The sequence below is a fragment of the Canis lupus genome, chromosome 29 (genome assembly GCF_003254725.2).
Source record: "Canis lupus dingo isolate Sandy chromosome 29, ASM325472v2, whole genome shotgun sequence".
NCBI lineage: Eukaryota > Metazoa > Chordata > Mammalia > Carnivora > Canidae > Canis > Canis lupus.
In genome coordinates, this window is record NC_064271.1 from 38,838,800 (window position 1) to 38,859,107 (window position 20,308).

Below are 20,308 nucleotides of genomic sequence, written 5' to 3' on the forward strand. Positions count from 1 at the left end.
TGCAGCGTGAAAAACTGGAAACAGCCAATATTCACCAGAAGAATACAAACACTGTGGTTTATTCATACAATAGAAACCTACACAGCACTAAATGTAACAATATGGATAAACCTCTGAAACATAATGTTGTGTTAAAAGGTAAATTTCAAAAAGGTATGTAAATATTATACTAATTACAAAAAATTTAAAAACATAAAAAATACCGTATCATTGATGAATACATATATAAAGTAGAAGTATATAAACAGACATGGAAAGAATATGCACCACTTTGAAGATAGTGATTATCTTGAGAAAAAGGAAAAGAGAGGACAAGATGAAGGAGTAGGGCTTTAACTTATCTGGAACTTCTGTTTATTACAAAAATTTTGAAGCAAATATGGTAAAATCTGCCTTATAAACATGTAGAGGTCAGTTAATTATTTTCTGTGTGTTTGATATGTTTCATAATGTAAAAAAAATTAAATAATGCCTGAAATAAAAATCTGAGACACACAAAGATTCTATTTCTATACGATTATTTGCCTTCATGTCTACTCTATATACGTAAATGTATATATGTATGTGTATGCTCGACCTCTACCTATCAATAGCTAAATAGATTAATCAATTTAGAAAAATAGATCCGGAAAAATGTTCACCTAATATTAATATAATATTTTATCATAGAACACTGGCATTTTTATTATATTTCTCAAGTTTTGATGGAACTTTTAATAATGGATATGTATTATTTTTTTTCTAAAAGTCAAAGACCTTTGCTTAACTTATTTCCATGTTTTATTCAGACTTCCTCAGTTTTTACTTTTTTACCATTTCCTGTCCCAGGATCCCATACAGGATACCACATTACACAGCTTTTGGCTGTGGCAGCTTCTCAGACTTTCCTATTTTTAATGACTTGACAGTTTTCAGGATATTTTGTAAAATGTCCCTGTACTTGAATTCCTCTGCTGTGTTTCTCACAATCACCCTGAGGTTATGGATTTTGAGGAAGAAGGCCACAAGTGTAAGCTGCCAGTAACATTACACCACGTAACAGGTGCACACTTGTAACAGGACTTATCACCGTCGGTACTGACCTCAGTCACCCGGCTGGAGTGGTGGTTATTCACTACTACTTTAAAGTTACTCTTTTTCCGCTTTCTTTAGAAAGAAGTCACTCCGGGCTGCCTACATTTAAGGAGTGGGCAGGTAGGCTTCACCTCTTTGAGGACATACCTTGCTGTCCTCCACATGGGGGATCTGTCTCTTCTTCCCCATGTACTTACGCACTCCTTCCTTCCTTCTTTCAATCGTTGATCTCAGCATGGACTCGGGGATGTTGGTTTTTCACCTGGGGTTATAATCTATCTGTATTTCATTGCTCAAATTTTTCCAGCTTTGGCCATTGGGAGCTCTTTCAATTGGCCCCTGTATTCATCTGACATGCCCCCCTTCGGTGTGTGGTTTTTGTTTCATTTTATCAATTTTTCAAGGCAATCAGAAACTCAGGCGGGGGGCCTAGAAAGCTGTGTCTTAACGTGCCCTCTAGGTGACTCTGATGCATGCCAGTCCTCAAGAGAGTGATCAAGCCAGCCTTTAAATCTAAGTGTGAGGCCTCAGAGCCTACCAAAGCCCATGTGCTTCATCACTTAATGATATTCACTCCTCAAGATACCAGTTATAGGAGAGTTCTACTCAAAAACTGATCATATTAACTAACATATTAATAATGAGAGAGATATTAATCGACCTATTAATAGTGCTTAGTACAGTGTCAAGCACAAAGACCTTAATCATAAGCAAAATCACGGATATAACTTAGTGACAATATTAGCTCAACAATATTATTAAAAAGTTCTACCTATTGTTCAAATTCGAAATCATTGACGGATCTCTGATATCCATAGGAGCTAACCTTTGTGGAGCACTCACTCAGGTACCCTGCTAAGCACTTACCATCTCCTGCCCCATTAATCCTCACAACAACCCTGCGGTTGTTAACCTTGAGGTTAACCTTGAGGGACGTAAGGCTTAGTTTCATCACTCAGGGAGTCAAGGACCATGCTTCTCAGAGTGTGGGGTTTGAAAGAGGACTTGACTTCGTTTTTTCCCTTAGTCTGTGCTTTCTAACTAGTTCAGTTCTTCCCAACTTAAGTTTTAACTCAGGCAAAAGACCCGGTGGGCAAAGCACCCCGTGACGGGAACCAAAACTACCCCCTCAAGCAATAAGGCCTGCCCTGGTGCCAGCAAGACCCCCACGGTCAACCCCAAGACAACGACTGACCTGACCTGCACTGCCCACCTGCACGTACCCACCGACCTCTGTCCCACATTTCCCTACATAAACCTAGCAGTCTTTTCAGCACTTTGGAGACAGTCTTTGGGATATTAGTCTGCTGTCTTCCCGGTGTCGGCCTCAGTGATAAATCATTTCTTATTTCACCACATCTCATTTCTGTGCCTCTGGATTTTGTCAGCTGGGAGTGGTGACCCCTGGAACCAGGTGTTCTAGGACCCTTGGGCCCTGTCTACAGTCCCTGGATCAGCAGCATCACTCCTGAGAATTTGTTATAAGTGTACATTCTTGGATCTCACCCTAGACTTCCTAAAATAGAAATTCAGGCAGGGGGCCTAGAAAGCTGTGTCTTAACGTGCCCTCTAGGTGACTCTGATGCATGCCAGTCCCCAAGAGAGTGATCAAGCCAGCCTTTAAATCTAGGTGTGAGGCCTCAGAGCCTACCAAAGCCCATGTGCTTCATCACTTAATGATATTCACTCCTCAAGATACTGGGAAGGCCAGTTATAGGAGAGTTCTACTCAAAAACTGATCATAAAGAGTTAGGAGTCTGGGACCGTTTCATCCTATCCCCTTGGCTTTTAGGGCTTGATCAAATGATTTTAACTACTACATTTACCACTAGAGGGAGTCCTTATATCCCCTCAAATACTGAATCGCCCAGGAGTAAAAAAAATAAAATAAAATCAAACAAATAATAAACAAAATCATTTGCTAGAAAGAAGTTTGTTTTTTAAAAAAATCAGCATTAAAATAATTTGCTAAAGCTATCTAACATGAAACAGCTACATCTGAAGTTATATTGCTTAGGCATTAACAACGGCAAATACAATAGATCACGGTTGTTCACTTAACATCTTTATTTCTGAAATGGGACAAAGGTGGAGGGGAGGGGAAAGCTAAGATTAAGAAAAGAATAACATAACTTAAATAAATTAAATAAACATATCAAGCAATCTAAACTATATCATCCATCACCTCGAAAGTTCCAAAGAAATATGATTGGAAAAAAAAATAAAAAACTGATCCAGTTATGTGTATAACAGTTTTCTGTCTCCTTCCACCTCATGCAGGGCATTTGGGTTAAAAAATGGTAACTCCAGGGGTACCTGGGGGGCTCAGTTGAGCATCTGCCTTCAGCTCAGATCATGATCCCAGGGACCTGGGATCTAGCCTTGCATCGGGCTCCCTGCTCAGCAAGGAGTCTGCTTCTCCCTCCCCCTACTCGTGAATGTTCTCTCTCTCTCTCTCTCTCTCTGTCCTCTCAAATAAATAAAATCTTAAAAAAAAAAAATCCTACCTGGTAGATTTACCAGGTAAATCTAGCACCTGGTACAGGACAAGTTCTCAGTAAATAGGGCTGAATAAACGAGTGAATGAGGTTAATGTAACTCTTTGCCTCCACTGGACTTTTCTTAAACCAACCTAAGTAAGTTGGAATTCATTCAATGTTAACGAAAAATAAAATTGTGCCGGTTTCACCATAAATATACAAATATGTAGTAGTTTAAGAAAAGCCACTGAAAAGTCAGGTTACACTGGAACGATAATTCCCAAAGATTTTGGAATGCTACACCCATGATGGACTGACCATGGGCACATATGCTCCTTATTCCAAATATGGAATGACATACTTAAAGTAATTTATTTAATTTTTACATTTGTTTAAGAACTTTGCAAAAAAATCGTAACTTGTGTTGTGTGTGTGAGAGACAGAGAGAGATGTATCTATCTAAAGATAGTGGAAAGAGCACTGGAAGGAGCAGACAGAGGTAATCCCAACTCCTCTACTATTTCGTCATGTGTTAAGGGCCAAAGCACTTGGCCTTCTCAGGCCCCCGGCTCCTCTTGTATGAGATCATAGGTACCAGGAGAAAGTATAGCCTTTTATATAAAAGTTCCTCCAAGTGTTGACAAGGTTTAAGAACAATTATGTTGATACATGTTTTGAAATATCTGTTGACAAGAGTAAGACCGAAGAAGAGCCCAGAGCTCAGGAGAATGGTTCCTAGAACATATTCATTCCGTATGTTCAGTGGAGGCTGGAAGAGTACAATACATATTCGTTCAAAATTTTTACATGAGGCCTTTGCTTAAAGATTTAAAAGTCTGAGGCACTTGAGTGGCTCAGCGGTTGAGCGTCTGACTTTGGCTCAGGGTGTGACCCTGGGGTCCCGGGATCGAGTCCCACATTGGGCTCCTCGTAGGGAGCCTGCTTCTCCCTCTGCCTGTGTCTCTGCCTCTCTCTGCATCTCTCATGAATAAATAAAATCTTAAAAAAAGAAAAGATTTAAAAGTTACATGATGAATAAGGTAGTTGCTGCTGTAACATATAAATACCTTCACATCAATACTAAGATAAAGACTGTGATCCTTAATATGTGTCAACTTGACTGTGGCCACAGGAGGCCCAGACTTTTGGCCAAACATTACGCTGGGTGTGTCTGTGAGGATGTTTCAGAATGAGATGACCCCTTGAACCAGTAGACTGCGTAAAGCAGATTGTCCTCCCTAATGTAGGTAAGCCTCATCCAATCAATTAAGACCTGACCAGAACAAAAAAATCTGAGGGAGAAGGAACGCTTTCCACCTGACTGCTTAAACTAGTATATTGCTTTTTTTTTTTGTTTTCTCCAGCCTTCAGACTCAGCCAGACGTACCAGGTCTTGAGTCTGCCAGTTTTGAGACTGGAATTCATCCCATCAGCTCTCCTGGGTCTCCAGCTTGCTGACCTCCCATCTTGGGACTTAGCCCCCATTGTCACATGAGCCAATTCTTTATAATAAAGTGCACGGATGGATGGATAGATGGTAAGAACGTGTACGCACCCCCTATCTGGTATGTATACGTATACACTATCGGCTCTGTTTCTCTGAAGCCTCTGATGCAAGGACCACATCCTTACTTAGCAGGGCTGAAATGCCTTCTATGACCTGACCCCTTCCCGCCACTCCAACTACGTCACCTTCATGATGCCCGCCGCCTCCACTCCAGCTTCATGGATTTTCTCCTATTTCCTCAAACACCCCTTGCTTTCGCTCTCATGGGGTTTTCACTCATCCATTTTTCCTTTGGTAAGTTCAACTAATTACTGAGTTCCCACTACAAATCAAGGACTTTGGTGGTGCAGAGAATACGACGTGAACAAGATAGCAAAGTGCCTAGTTGTGTGCAGAACACAAGTTGTGTGTATTCTAGTCATGGGAGCCAGAAACGGCCTATACACAAATAGGTCAACGTCGAGAGTGGCACGTCCTTCGGAGGAAACAATACGGGGTGATATGGTAATAATTTGGTGGTCAGAGAGCACCTGACTCTGTGCCTAGGGAACTCTACGGGACCAGAAGGGGGCAGCCATGTGGAGATCTAAGTGGAAAGTGCTCTAAGCAGAGAAAATAGCAAACACAAAACTGATTCTACAATGAGCTTGCTGCATGCTAGGAACAGAAAGCTACCGTAGCTCTAACATAGTGGGGCAGTGAGAGCGGATGGGTAAGCAAGCCTCATGGCCAGGGTCAAGATTTAAAATTTGATTTTACGCATAGTGGGTGTCTGTCTTAGCCATGTAAGCTGCTATTGCAAGCAAGCAAAGAAACCAAAACCAATAACAAAAAACAAAAACAAAACCCCATAAACTGGGTAGCTTATAAAAAGCAGACATTTGCTTCTCACAGTTCTGGAGGCACTAGCCGTGGGCCCGTGAGGGCCTCTTGCTCCTCCTCCCAGTGTAACAAGGCAGGAGGAGCCCCAGAGCTCTCTGGAGCCGCCTTTACAAAGAGCACTAACCAAGTGCCCCCTGCGGCCCCCACCCCAGGGCCCCACTTCCTAATACCATCACCTTTGGGCTTAGGCATTCAGCATCTGAATTTGGGGGAGACATAAACATTCAGATGATGGGGCAGAGGCTTTGAAAGGCTGGCAGGATCTGCTCTCCATGTTCTGCATGGCAATGTTCAACTGTGGGTGCGGAGACGCCAATAAGGGGGGCTGCCGTGAAGGTGAAGGACGGCAGTGGCTGGGATTAGGGATGCAGGAGAGATGGAGGGAATGGAGGCAGGAGATGTGGAGGTTAGGGGAAACTGAACGGGCAGGGGTGGGAGGGAGGGAATCTGCCTCTACCGTCCCTCCTCCCACACCCAGTCAACCCCTCCCCAGTCCTGAGGCCTCAGCTCAAATGTCACTTTCTCAATGAAATACTTTCCCCCAAGTAGTTCAAAGCAGACTTCTGTATCAAGAAGGGGCGACCCTGGCACCATGCACTTTGCTTACTGCCCGTGTGGTAGTGTGCAAGAGCTCACTGGCATGTTGACAGCCTTCCCACCCCGACACTTGCCAGCGAGGCCATTCTACCACCCAGCCACCGGCTGACCCCCAGATGGCCGGGAGGCTGTAGGAGAGCCCTTCGGAGCAGAGCAGAGCCCCCTCGTGGTGCCGAGTCAGCCGAAGGGCCGGTTCAGGCCACCGCGTTAGGCCGCAGGTTGTCACCTACAGTGGCACGCAGGTCGCGGTGACCTCATGTGCGTTGGTCTGATTGGTGTCCATCCGTCCGAGGAGACTGAGCTCTGCGACCGTAGAGACTGTTCTGATTTTGCTTTACCGTCGGTGTTCGGAGCTCAGCCCAGCACCTGGAACCCAAGGGGCGCCTGGGGAACCAGTGCAACGGGGAGCGGAGGGGAAGCCGCAGCCACGGGAGGGCCGCCGGGGCCCCGCGCAGGAGCAGAGGGCAGGGGAGACCGCAGGAAAGGGAGGGGCCGCCAGGGCCCAGCGCAGGAGCGGAGGGCAGGGGAGGCCGCAGGAACGTGAGGGCCGTGGGGCCCAGTGCAGGAGCAGAGGGGAGGCCGCAGGAACGGGAGGGCCGCGGGGGCCCAGCGCAGGAGCGGAGGGCAGGGGAGGCCGCAGGAACGGGAGGGCTGCGGGGCCCAGTGCAGGAGCAGAGGGGAGGCCGCAGGAACGGGAGGGCCGCGGGGCCCAGCGCAGGAGCAGAGGGGAGGCCGCAGGAACGGGAGGGCCGCCGGGGCCCAGCACAGGAGCGGAGGGCAGGGGAGGCCGCAGGAACGGGATGGCCGCGGGGCCCAGCGCAGGAGCGGAGGGCAGGGGAGGCCGCAGGAACGGGAGGGCCGCCGGGGCCCAGTGCAGGAGCAGAGGGGAGGCCGCAGCCACGGGAGGGCCGCGGGGCCCAGTGCAGGAGCAGAGGGCAGGGGAGGCCGCAGGAACGGGAGGGCCGCCGGGGCCCAGTGCAGGAGCAGAGGGGAGGCCGCAGCCACGGAAGGGCCGCGGGGCCCAGCGCAGGAGCGGAGGGCAGGGGAGGCCACAGGAACGGGAGGGCCGCCGGGGCCCAGTGCAGGAGCAGAGGGGAGGCCGCAGCCACGGAAGGGCCGCGGGGCCCAGCGCAGGAGCAGAGGGCAGGGGAGGCCGCAGGAACGGGAGGGCCGCGGGGCCCAGCGCAGGAGCGCAGGGGAGGCCGCAGGAACGGGAGGGCCAACGGGGTTCAGCAGAGGAGCCGACGGGAGGCCGCAGGAACCGGAGGGCCGCCGGGTCCAGCGCAGGTGCAGAGGGCAGGGGAGGCCGCAGGAACAGGAGGGCCAACGGGGCCCAGTGCAGGAGCAGAGGGGAGGCCGCAGGAACGGGACGGCCGCCGCGTCCAGGGCAGGCGGTGGAGGGTCCAAGACGAACGTCGGTCATGGTAAAGCCTCGGGAATCCAAGGCCCAAAGTAGGCGGCCTCTCCCCAGGAGCTCAGGGTAGACGAGGGGCGACAGCGCACAGTCCAGACGAGACACCACGGAGGGGCAGCCCCGGCGCCGCCGTCAGGGAGGCAGAGCCTGAGCGCAGGGCTGGCGGCCAGGCCCGGGAGGCTCAAGGCCAACCTGCGAGCTCCTGCCTCGGGCTCGCTGCGCAGCAGCCTGGTGGCCGTCACCTCACGAACTCTCGGGGCCCTCGGGATGGGCTCCGTCCTTCCTGTCCTTGTAGGAGCCCGGTGTCGCACCCAATCTCGTCCAGAAAACGGGACTCAACAAGCCCCCGCAGGAAGAAGCCGAGTTCAGCAGGAGCCGGGGCGCCCTGAGCGGAGGGAAGGCAGCCCCAGGGCCCGGGTTCCAGGTTCCTCGCGGGGTCCGCCCCGGCCTCTAGGCAGGGTCCCCGCTGGAGGGGGGTGGGGAGTGGGTGGGGGGGGGGCGGGGAGGGGGGGGCGGCGTCCGGGGACAGAGGGCGCCAGGCGAGCGGCCACTGCGGCTCGGGGCTCAGCGTGGCCCTGGCCCCCGCCCCCGCCCCCCGCGCGCCTCCTCTCCTCTCCTCTCCTCTCCTCTCCTCTCCTCTCCTCTCCTCTCCTCTCCTCCCCTCCCCTCCCGTCCCCTCCCCTCCTCTCCGCCCCTCTCCTCTCCTCTCCTCTCCTCTCCTCTCCTCTCCTCTCCTCTCCTCCCCTCCCCTCCCGTCCCCTCCCCTCCTCTCCGCCCCTCTCCTCTCCTCTGCTCTCCTCTCCTCCCCTCCCCTCCTCTCCTCTCCTCTCCTCTCCTCCCCTCCCGTCCCCTCCCCTCCTCTCCGCCCCTCTCCTCTCCTCTCCTCCCTCCTCTCCTCTCCTCTCCTCTCCTCTCCTCTCCTCTCCTCTCCTCTCCTCTCCTCTCCTCCCCTCTCCTCCCTCCTCTCCTCTCCGCCCCTCTCCTGTCCTCTCCTCTCCCCTCCGCCCCTCTCCTCTCCTCTCCGCCCTCCTCTCCTCTCCTCCTCCCCCCGCCCCCCTCCGCCCCCCTCCTCGCCCGTCCTCGCCCCTGCCGCCGCCGCCGCGGGCCCTGAGCGCGGGGACGCGCCGCGTTGCCGTGGAAACGCCGGGGCCGGCGCGGCGGCGCGCGGGGCGGGCTCTGGGCTGCAGGAGGCGGCGGCTCGCGGCGCGGCGCTCGCTCGGGCGCCGCGGAGCCCGGGTCGTTGGGCCCAGGCCAGGGTCCCCGCGGGCGCAAGGCGAGATGTTGAGGCGCGGCTTGGAAAACCGGTAACGGCCCCGGGGCCTCGGCTGGCCGGGGGCCCACACGCGGGGGCTCGGGCGGGGGCAGGGCGGCCCGTCTGCGGGGGCCTCCGGGGGGCCTCGGTGGGGCCTCCGCGCCGCCCCCGCCGCGCCCTGGGGCCTACCTACCCCGGCGGCAGCGAGCGCGGAGGCCGGGAGGCGCGGAGGCCGGGAGGCGCGGAGGCCCGGAGGCCCGGAGGCGCGGAGGCCGGGGCTGGGACGGGCCCTCCCGGGGCCGCGGGCACCGCGCGGAGCAGCCCCAGCAGCGCCCCCCGCCGCCCGTGCGCCTAGGCTGTGGGGCACCGAGGCCAGGCCCCGAGAGGCCACCCGGAGGGCCACCGTGGGCCCCGCAGATGGTTCGCGCCCCGAAGCTGCGGCATGCCCACGGGACCGTGGAGGTGAAGCCACCTCCTCTCTAATGAGAATGACCCGCGCTTTGTGTCCCCCTTTTTCCCCAGGGACACTCAAACCAGACAACTGCAAGATGCTGTCACAAATGTGGAGAAGCACTTCGGGGAGCTGTGCCAAATCTTTGCTGCTTATGTGCGGAAAACGGCCAGGCTGCGAGACAAAGCGGACCTCCTGGTGAATGAGATCAACGTGTACGCCTCCACAGAGACCCCAAATTTAAAGCAGGGCCTGAAAAACTTTGCTGATGAGTTTGCCAGACTTCAGGATTACCGACAGGCAGAGGTATGGAGGTCACAGCGTCATTGTTAGGAATGAGCCCTGAACTGGTGGATGAAGGACCCGTGAAGACTGTCACTTGCAATCCACCTAACTGCAGTGGCGAACACACACTTGATGATAAGCCTACATTTCCATGTAACATTGTGTGAGTCTATTAAAGGGAAGCTTCCTGTGATTTGTTGATTTTACCGTTTTCAAACTAAACTGTTAGGGTGTCCTGAAGTCCTGAAATTTCCCCACTTCATTTGCCAGCTTTTGGCCAAGGGGTGGCTATTTACAGGGGGTAGTAAACGTAGTGCCCGTGGGGAAGAAAAGGAGCGTGACTGGTGTCTTGTATGCACGTAAGTATATTTCAAAGTATGTCTGCAGATGGAACATGGGGAGAGTGGTAATGTCAGTGATTAAGTAGTAAACGGACAAGAGATCTCTGCTGCTTCAATGCTCGGGGAAGTGACCAATATTTCATTGACAAAAAGAAAAGCAGCATTGATTTCCTGATTTATATCATAGATACTGGTAATGAGGCTTCCTGGAGTGGTTTTGGGGTTTGTTGTTGTTGTTGTTTGCTTTGGAAGGGAGGGAAGAAGGTGGTGTTGTAACTGTTTTCTTTCTAAAAGCTCATTTTCACTTCTAGTATCTCATAAGCACTTTCACTAATAGATATTTTAGGTTTCAAGGTACAGGTTAAGTGTTAGAAGTTGCCCAGTTAGAAGCAGCAGCACTGCTTCTCTTATACTCCTCTCATCAGTGCTTTTGGTTGCTTTTGGTACTTTTAAAAAGCCTCGTATAGAAATTTCAGTCATTTAAAAAAAAAATAGAAAGAAAAACCTCACAAAACAAAGTGAAGATAATGATCTTTGAACCTCTACTTGCTATTCATACAGAAATTTGAGTAGTAATTACATTTTGGGGGTACTTTTGGGAAAAGTTGAGTTCTTGTCATGTGATAGTTTACAACAAACAAGCAACTCTCAGTTACACGTAACTGGGGACTTCAAAAATAATTTATACTCACTGATATAACCTTAAAAACCCATAAGACAGTAACTTCAATGCCCCCTTCTAGAAAACCTTTATGCTATTAAATAGCAAAGTGAATTTGATTTACATTTGTTCTCCTTTTTTATTTCCCTTGCTTACCAAATGGTGGAGGTGCTAATGAACAATGAACAAAAGGTAGGCAACAAAAAGGAGAACAGGAAAAAAAGACTTGGATAATCCTTGCACTGAATGGTCAGCGTATGGATTATCTGAAATGGTACAGACTGAACTATTCTGATTATTCGTGGTTTTGATTTTAGGATTCCTAATATTTAAATGCTCAATGAGAACTTGATTTTTTCATTTTCCTAAAATCTTTTAAAGTGAAACATTTATCTATATTTGTTTATATAAAAACCAATATGAAATGAAACATACTATTAAACATGTATCATCAAAAAAAGCCTTCTTCCTGCTGCTAAAATAATAATGTTCATTTTAAACAATTAGATAATGTCATCTTGTATTACCTGTCCTGATAAGGAAAATTTGAACATCCATGAGTTATTTTTCTTATGCTGTATCTGCCTTTAAAAACCCCGTTTCTTCAGTGTCTTCCACTAGCACTATTAATTGAAGGTGTAATTACTCAAAATATGATAAAAATGATAATGTTTAAGAAAAGCAGTTTAATTCTAAATAAAAGATCAACCATGCAGTTTCACAGCTCAGCAACACTGAGACCATTTATCTTGTTCTCCAAACTTTGGTAATTTACAAATGGCTTCCCAGAAAAGAATTGCACCTAATACTATGGTCTTTAAGCTTCTTTTGCTTTTAAGGATTGTCACTAAATTTTTCCAACATGCTGCATCTTTCAACTTCAATTTTCTTATCTGGAAAGTTGGACTATTACATTTTGGAGATAATATAATGTAAAATATCCAACACTGGGCCAAACACACTGAAAGTGGTAGCTGTAAAATTTGAGATGGCTTAAAACTTACCCAAAATCTACTATAAAAGAAAAATAATAAAGAGATGATCTTGTGGCAGAGATAAGCTTCTTAGAAACCCGAGAGGTTTTCTTGTCATATTGCACACTAGGTACTTTTCTGCTTTGTTACTCTACGACTTAGCAGGTTTTATTTTGTTTAAGATTCTGAGTTTTATCAATTTCTAGTGATTATTCTTTTACTTACAAAGATAAATTCTAACATTTTAAACATTTTAAAACATTACTCTGTGTATTAATTATGTTTGGGTTAAATAGCCCAGGTTTTATTTCAGAATTTAAGTTTTGATATATCTATGTTTCTTTTCAGTTATATTTTATAATAATTTTTAATAGGTTGAAAGACTTGAAGCCAAAGTAGTTGAACCTTTGAAAGCTTATGGAACCATTGTAAAAATGAAACGAGTAAGTAAATTCATTTTTCCTACTATTATTAACTCTGGTGGCAAAGAGTAATTGTCCTCTTAATAAAAAGTACAATGTAGTGTTACACTAAGTAATAACATGAAGCAGTATTTTATTATAGAAACTTTAAGATATTTAATATTTGTAGTCATGAAGAATATATGGACGGAACTTATTTTACTAAATGAATGTTTATATTTTCATTTTAAAGTAGGCAGTAACATGTAGATTAAAAGTGTGACAAAGTTGTTTTTTTTTTTTTTACTGAGGTGTAACTGACTAGTTTCAAGTGTACAACATAATGATTGAATATCTATAAATATTGTGAAATGATCACAAGTCTATTTAACATCCAACACCATACATAGTTAGAAATTTTTTTTCTTTTAAGACTTTTAAGATAAACTTTTAGCAACTTTCAAATATGCAGTAGTGTTAGTAACAATAGCCACCATACTGTATGTTACAACCCCTAGTTCTGTTTTTTCAACCAACTTTGAGGTATAATTTACAGGCAATAAAATTCTCCTGTTTTAAGTGTTCATTGAATTTTACCAACTTTGAGGTATAATTTACAGGCATAAAATTCTCCTGTTTTAAGTGTTCATTGAATTTTGACAAATGTGTATACACATATAACCACCACCACAATCAAAATTATACATATATATATTTGGTTATAGGTTTACATTGAAATTATCTGTATCATCATTTGAGAAGGTATTAAACACACACACATGCACACTCTCACACAAGACACACACTGATCCTGCAATAGTAATAATTCCTCTGGTAATGATGCCTGGACCAAACAGGAGTGTTCTCTCATTCTTAAAACAGAGTGTATGTATTTTATTTCTTAAATCAGAGATTTTTGTTAATCAACAATGCTTATTTTCAGGATGACCTCAAAGCAACATTAACAGCAAGGAATCGAGAAGCTAAGCAGTTAAATCAGTTAGAACGAACACGTCAGCGAAACCCATCTGATCGACATGTTATTGTATCCTTTGACTTTTGATCTTTAAAAAAATGTTTTGTAAGGTATGCTGTACAAAAGTAAATATATATGGAAAATATGCATTTTACTTTTAAATGTGCTGAAAATTTGAATATAAAGGTTGAAAAGAAACACATTTACAAATTATCATTACAGAGATAAACTGATTTTAAACAAACTGTACCACTAATTCATTCCCCTATTGTTTTCCATAATAGATATTCAAAAAATAAAACACTTAAAAATGTTGATGTTTTTATAGAAAGTTCAAAATTCTGAGTTGTTTTTCCACATGATGACTGAATATTAATTATAAAATCAATTTAAACATCTGTCATGAATCCTAATATATCAATGCCCTGTCTGCCCTGCTTTTGAACAAAGGAAGGAAAAGTCATTTTTCCCCAGTATAATTCCCTTCACCTTTCAAAACAATAATGTGAAACCACAATTGTGACTAGCAGCCAAAGACCTTCAGAGTCTTCTAGAGTAACACTGAGGTCTGTAGCTGGACACAAAAGAATCTAGATAGGGCTGTCTCCTGTAACAAGGCTCTTCTGTTAAGGTTGACTCTTAAACTAGAATGTGCCTTGTTGATGATTAAAGAAAAGAATAGAAAATAGTGCCTGGCTAATTCCCAGCAACTGGGATAGGTGCAGCTGTAGAGAAAGTACTAATCTATCCCACTGCCTCTCTTTCCCATTCCTTCTTATGTCTCCTTCCTACTTCCTGAAGGTTTTAACTGCCCAGCTCAGCCAGAAACCACATGAGGAATGGCTCAATGGGGGCATTTGAGGTTCCAGAACACCTCCATCCCTGAGGGGAATCCCTCGAGCAGTGATTTGGGGTTGCACCAAATGCCTGGTCCTCCTTCCTTTGGACCAAAGGTACATATGCCCAAGCACGCAATAAAGAAAAATGGGCAGCCATAGGGCTTGGGAGTGCCCACTGGAGGCTGGGACAGGAACATCTCACTGAGGCTTAACATCTACAACTAGATTACAGAACCTGGCTTTTAAGCAAGTCAGGTAAACCAGAGAATGCTGGAAAATTTATGACTGACAACTAGGGTTGTCACCAGTTTTTAAGAAGTAAACCAGAGGTCAAAATTTTATTGTTTTATTTGGAGGAAAATACTTAAAGGCAGAAAAAAATGTCATGTCTGGAATCCTGAGCAGTTGGTAGGATTGAATCAGGGGTATTAGTATGGAGACTCAACACAGAGATGAATATTCCTAAGGTAAAGATGTTTCTGACTGAGATGGTCTGTTGTGAACACTGCTATGGAAGAGGTAGTCTTAAACTGTAGATGAAATCGGTCTTTGGGTTCACATGGGGGGAAATAAAATGCAGCAACAGGATAGATCATTGCTATAGGTGAACTGCTGTGCTCAATGGGAAAGTGAGTGGGTTTTGACAACTTAAGACTAGAAGATAAAGGATATAAATGTATTTAATATAAATATAAGAATATTCACTCATAGCATTACAGAACATTTACCAGGATGGACACTTAAAATTCATCTGACAATTCAAAAGAAGGATGTTAAAGTCCAGTAAGTAACATAACTTGGAGTAGCCCTGATACAAGAGGATGGGGTAAAAAAGAATCTCAGGGCTCTGTGCTCATCCTGGAAGGCTCTGGGGGGCCCCTGAAAAAGCTTCCTGTAACACGGTTTGAAAAACACCAGTCTGGCTCACTGTATTACAAGGCATTTTGCATTCAGGACTCATTAAATATACTGATACCTCCCCTCATAAAGTCATATCATAGTATTTTAATCAAAAGCATTTCCTACTCGAATGGATCCACTATAGAATTTTGAAGAATTTTCAGGGAAAAAAAAAAAAAAAAGAATAGAAACCTATATCCTCTTTGCTAAAAATAGCTGTGTAACTTTGGGTGAGTTGCTATGCCTCAGTAAAAGGATTTGAGACTTTCAGAAATGAATAGTAGTTGCTGGAGGGCAGTGGAAGATTAAGATGTCCCAGCTGTAGCTTTTGCTTCCCCCTCCCGTGGTTTAGGCAATTCTATCTACTTATCTAAATTAAAAAAAAAAAAAATTGAAACTACCAATAAAATGGGGAGGGCAAAGACATAATAAGTCAAAAGGAAGTAGTCACAAGTAAAGAATCGTATGAGTCAAGTGTAATAGTATTAGTCTACTTGGGTATTCTCAGTAGTGGAAAGTTAACACGCCATCAAATAGCTGTTAGACATGTTTTCATACAAATCTATAAAGGAGCTCTATTTTATTTTTGAATTTCTGTGATAGTTATATTTTTAAAAATCTCAAGCCCAGTAATATAGAAAGTTACTTTTGATCACTGGGTATGATTAAAAGTTAAAAGTTTATATGGTTTTTAAAAATTTTAGACCCTATATGGCAAATGTACACACACACACACAAATATTTTTTTATACTCAGTATCTTAAAATCATGTATTTGAATTAACCTAAATGTAAGAATACATAATCACTATAAAGTTATAATTAATGTATAATCTAATTGCAAGATCATATAATTTCATGAGTATATGATTTTAATTTATTTTAAAAAAATATTCTCTTTGAAATGTATTTTTTCCTTTATGAAAAATTTCAGTCACAGGTGGGTAATAAAGTGGTGTGTCAAGAAATGGATCCTTATAGTAAACTCTTTTACTTATTTCAATTTATACATTTTCTTGAAAAAAGGAAGCAAAGGCTAAATATCAGATTAGTATGTGTCACTAGGCTTTGATGAGAAATGTACATTTTTCCCATGGATTAATTATTAAATGATGATATGTGATACTTTTGAGCAAATATACTACTAGGATAGGAAACAAAACTATTAGAACTTAATCAAAATTAGGCTATGCTTTTTAAACTTGTTTAATAAAATATTTTAAATATTTTAAACATAATTTATAATAAATATTTTAAATATTTATTAAATATTTGTGGGCAACTACTATTCTAAAGTTAGAGATTTTTTTTAGAGGAATACATAAGTAGATTGGAAGTGTTTTGCACTTTACAGTAACCACTACCAATATATGGCTGTTGAGCTCTTGAAATGCAACTAGAGTAAATGACGATACAGTTTTTAAATTTTCATTTAATCTTAATACAAATAGACACATGTGGCTACTGTCCACCATATTGATCATACAACACAGATCCAGGTAGTACAAGTACTTGTCATTACAATATATGAAGCTAAGCACTAGATTTGTCATCTAATTTATTACCTGTATATATATTTTTTTGTACTAAGCCTTAACTAAATGGTGACAGTGTAATATTATTTAATATTATTAGCCTCTAAGAAGAATATACAAATATATATTATATCATACTGAAATAAATATTTGTAGTGTATATTCTACTATATCTGATTAGGATATTACAAGATTAGAAACATTTAATGCGGGGATCCCTGGGTGGCTCAGCGGTTTGGTGCCTGCCTTTGGCCCAGGGCACGATCCTGGGGTCTCGGGATCAAGTCCCGTGTTGGGCTCCTGGCATGGAGCCTGCTTCTCCCTCTGCCTGTGTCTCTGCCTCTCTCTCTCTTTCTCTGTCTATCATAAATAAATAAATAAAATCTTAAAAAAAAAAAAACATTTAATGCATTTGAAGAAATAGAAAACTGAAAACACTTCAGTCACAGATCTTTTTTTGAAGAGAAGGTGTTAAAGGGGAAAGAATGAGAAGAAAAAGAATAGAACGATAAGTGGAACAGACAGTGAAATAGGTGAAAGCAGTAGAAAATATAGAAAATTGTTTTACAGAAAACAATCCAAGGACGATATAGGGAAAAAAATTGTTTTGTAGAAAGAGAGGGTTTTCTTTGGTTTGAGGTCAGGAATCGTATCACTTAATAGATTTAAAGCTCTATTTCTGCACATGCTTATTATATAGATCATCTTATTTAATGTGATAAAATGTATTACTGAACAGTTTACAGTGGCCAAAAAGCCAGTAGTGCAATGGTAACATTTGCAAATAGGCTCAGTTGAATGGATTCTAACTTGAACTTTTTATATCTTTGGTTGGGGAATACTTTTGCAGGCAGAAACTGAATTGCAGAGAGCTACGATGGATGCTACCCGGACAACTCGTCATCTGGAGGAGACTATTGACAATTTTGAAAAGCAGAAAATAAAGGATATAAAGGTAATAAAGTAATTGTTAAATTTTGATACATGTTCCCTAATCTTATTTTTTGTTTTATTTAAATGTATGAAAACTTGGGGTGCCTGGGTAGTTCAGTTGATTAAGCAGCTGCCTTTGGCTTAGGTTGTGGGATTGACCCTGCATTGGGCTCCCTGCTCAGCGGGCAGCCTGCTTCTCTCTCTCCTCCCCACTCCTGCTCGCTGTTGCTACCTCTCTCCCTCCCTCCCTCTCTCTCTCTCTCTCTCTCTCTCTCTCTTCCCCTCTCAAATAAATAAATAAATACAATCTTTTAAAAAATAAATAAATGTATGAAATAATTCCTGATTTTTTTAGCCCACGGTCTATAAGAAAAAGATACTATAAATAAAAAGCATCAAGTGTTATTTTCCTCTTTCCCCAGATATTCAGCTTATTATCACAAGTACTATTTAATCAAAGGAAACTAACATTTACTATGTTTTTGTGCACCCAGGCTGTTACAGGCACTATATATGTATTATCTTTTAATCTTTACAGCAACCTCATAAGAGGTGGTGCTATCCATATATTATATGAAATTTAAGCAGATATATAATTTACCTAAAGTATCATAGCCAATAATCTGAACTATAAACCAATTCTATGTTTAAAAAAATCTAAAAAAAAAATCTGTGTTTTCCATTATGATGTATTCTCATTAAATGCTCTCTAGTAACTCCATATTATAAATGAATAGGCAAGAGTAGCCAACCACATAAACTTGCACCCACCATGATAGGATCTCACAAGAATTGCCTTATTATCCCTGGGTGGCGCAGTGGTTTGGCGCCTGCCTTTGGCCCAGGGCGCGATCCTGGAGTCCCGGGATCGAATCCCACGTCGGGCTCCCGGTGCATGGAGCCTGCTTCGCCCTCTGCCTGTGTCTCTGCCTCTCTCTCTCTCTCTGTGTGACTATCATAAATAAATAAAGAAAAAAAATATAAAAAAAAAAAAAAAAAAAAAAAAAAAAAAAAAAAAAAAAAAAAAAAAAAAAAATGCTTCAGAAGGTGTTCAGTGACTTTTTCATAGGCACCTGGAAAGATTTGGAGGATTGCTTATGACCATATTAAGTCCTTTAAAACAAATCATCTAGGAGGTGTTTTGGCTCACTGCAAATTTTCCAGGAACAAGTTTCAAAGAAAAATATTCTTGTCATTTTACAACCATTAACAAAGAAAACATCCTGCTTTCAAAAGTTATGTTCCTTTTTTTTTTTTTTAAGATTTTATTTATTTGAAAGAGTGAGCCTGAGTGGGAGTGCTCAGAGAGAGGGAGAAGCAGACTCCCTGCTGAGCTGGGAGCCCATCACGGGGGCTCGATCCCAGGACCTGGGTTCATGACCTCAGCTGAAGGCAGACGCTTAACAGACTGAGCCACCCAGGGGCCCCTAAGTTACATTCTTATCAATAAAATAAGCACTATCTGATACAATATTATCATCATTCCTCTTTATAATCCACAAAACAATATTCATTTGCACCCCACCCCCATCACAGGTTCAAAGGATCTCAGAAATTTGATTTTTCTGATAGCCATGCTCAGAAGTCTCTGGTTTGGTCCTGAAGACCAAAAACCTTTTTTTTAAAGGCCTCTCAATTCACTTTGTCCTCTAGTATGTAATATAGTAGATTGCTACTCATGAAGGGCATCTCAGAAAGCTGCCCTGAGACAGACTCCGTTTACTGAGTTGGGAGTGTGGGCAGGATATAACGTTTTACACCTGCTGACATCATCTCTTCAACTGAGGGAGAAAGGAAGGAAGGTTATTAAAATAATTAGCTTTGGGGATCCCTGGGTGGCGCAGCGGTTTAGCGCCTGCCTTTGGCCCAGGGCATGATCCTGGAGACCCGGGATCGAATCCCACTTCGGGCTCCTGGTGTATGGAGCCTGCTTCTCCCTCTGCCTCTCTCTCTCTCTCTCTCTCTCTCTCTCTCTGTGACTATCATAAATAAATTTTTTAAAAAATTAAATTAAAAAAAAATAATAATTAGCTTTAACCTGAATGATGAAAATGGAGACTTGTGAGGTATGCTTGATTCCATTGCCACCTGAAGGCTACATCAGTGATGGCAGCCTGATTCCTTGCACCGCTCCAGCTCCTCATGCCTGCAAAATTTTCTTTTATATGTGATAATCTGGGTCTCTCATCTGTGGGTTCAGTTCAGCAGCAGACTACCTCTACAGAGGTTTTTAATGCCCCAAGCAACCACCCGTTACAAAATGGACAGAGAGAGTGGAGAATTCCCAACTGCAATTCCTACTACCTGGGATTTCCTGAAGCATTAGGACAGAGAGAGAGGGACCGCAGACGGGAGGGTGCGCAGAGAGGGAAAGGGCTTCCAAGCTTTTCTCTTTACCTACTTCATCATGCCCCTGGAAGGAAGTCTCTTGGTAGTCACCAAAAGTGTAAGACATGAAGAAAACCTTTTTTAATAAATTGAGATAGAATTCATACACCAATACAATGCACCCATTTAAAATGTACAACTCAGTGATTTTTAGTGCCTTCCAGTAGGTGCAACCATCACCACTCAATTTTAGAACATTATCATCAGCCACAGGAAGACCTACTACTTTGCTGCCTCCCACACCCCTACCTCCCCTACCCCAGCCCTAAGCAGCCACCACTAATCTGAAATCTCTGGATTTGGCTCTTCTGGCCATTTCACGTGAATAGAATCATAACATGGTTTTTGTGACTGGCTTCTTTGTCTTAGCATGCTTTCATTATTAGCTGTATATATGTGTGTGCTATATGTTAGCTATA

General features: G+C 43.9%; 1 protein-coding gene and 1 long non-coding RNA gene across 2 annotated transcripts in view; one reads left to right on the forward strand and one right to left on the reverse strand.

Annotated features, from left to right (window-relative positions):
• Positions 1-4,281: 4,281 nt before the first annotated feature.
• Positions 4,282-7,370, reverse strand: LOC112650798 (uncharacterized). The gene is made up of 2 exons (XR_003130451.3): positions 6,120-7,370; positions 4,282-4,553 (listed from the first exon to the last, which is right to left on the reverse strand). It is a non-coding gene; the product is annotated as an uncharacterized LOC112650798 (long non-coding RNA).
• Positions 7,371-9,101: 1,731 nt separating this feature from the next.
• Positions 9,102-20,308, forward strand: part of CIBAR1 (CBY1 interacting BAR domain containing 1) — a 28,123-nt gene continuing 16,916 nt past the window's right edge. The window contains exons 1-6 of the mRNA XM_049103966.1: positions 9,102-9,258; positions 9,729-9,963; positions 12,293-12,361; positions 13,263-13,364; positions 15,482-15,487; positions 17,419-17,523. Of these exons, the coding sequence (XP_048959923.1) occupies positions 9,233-9,258; positions 9,729-9,963; positions 12,293-12,361; positions 13,263-13,364; positions 15,482-15,487; positions 17,419-17,523 (543 nt within the window). The 5' untranslated portion in view covers positions 9,102-9,232. The remainder of the gene's footprint in view (positions 9,259-9,728; positions 9,964-12,292; positions 12,362-13,262; positions 13,365-15,481; positions 15,488-17,418; positions 17,524-20,308) is intronic.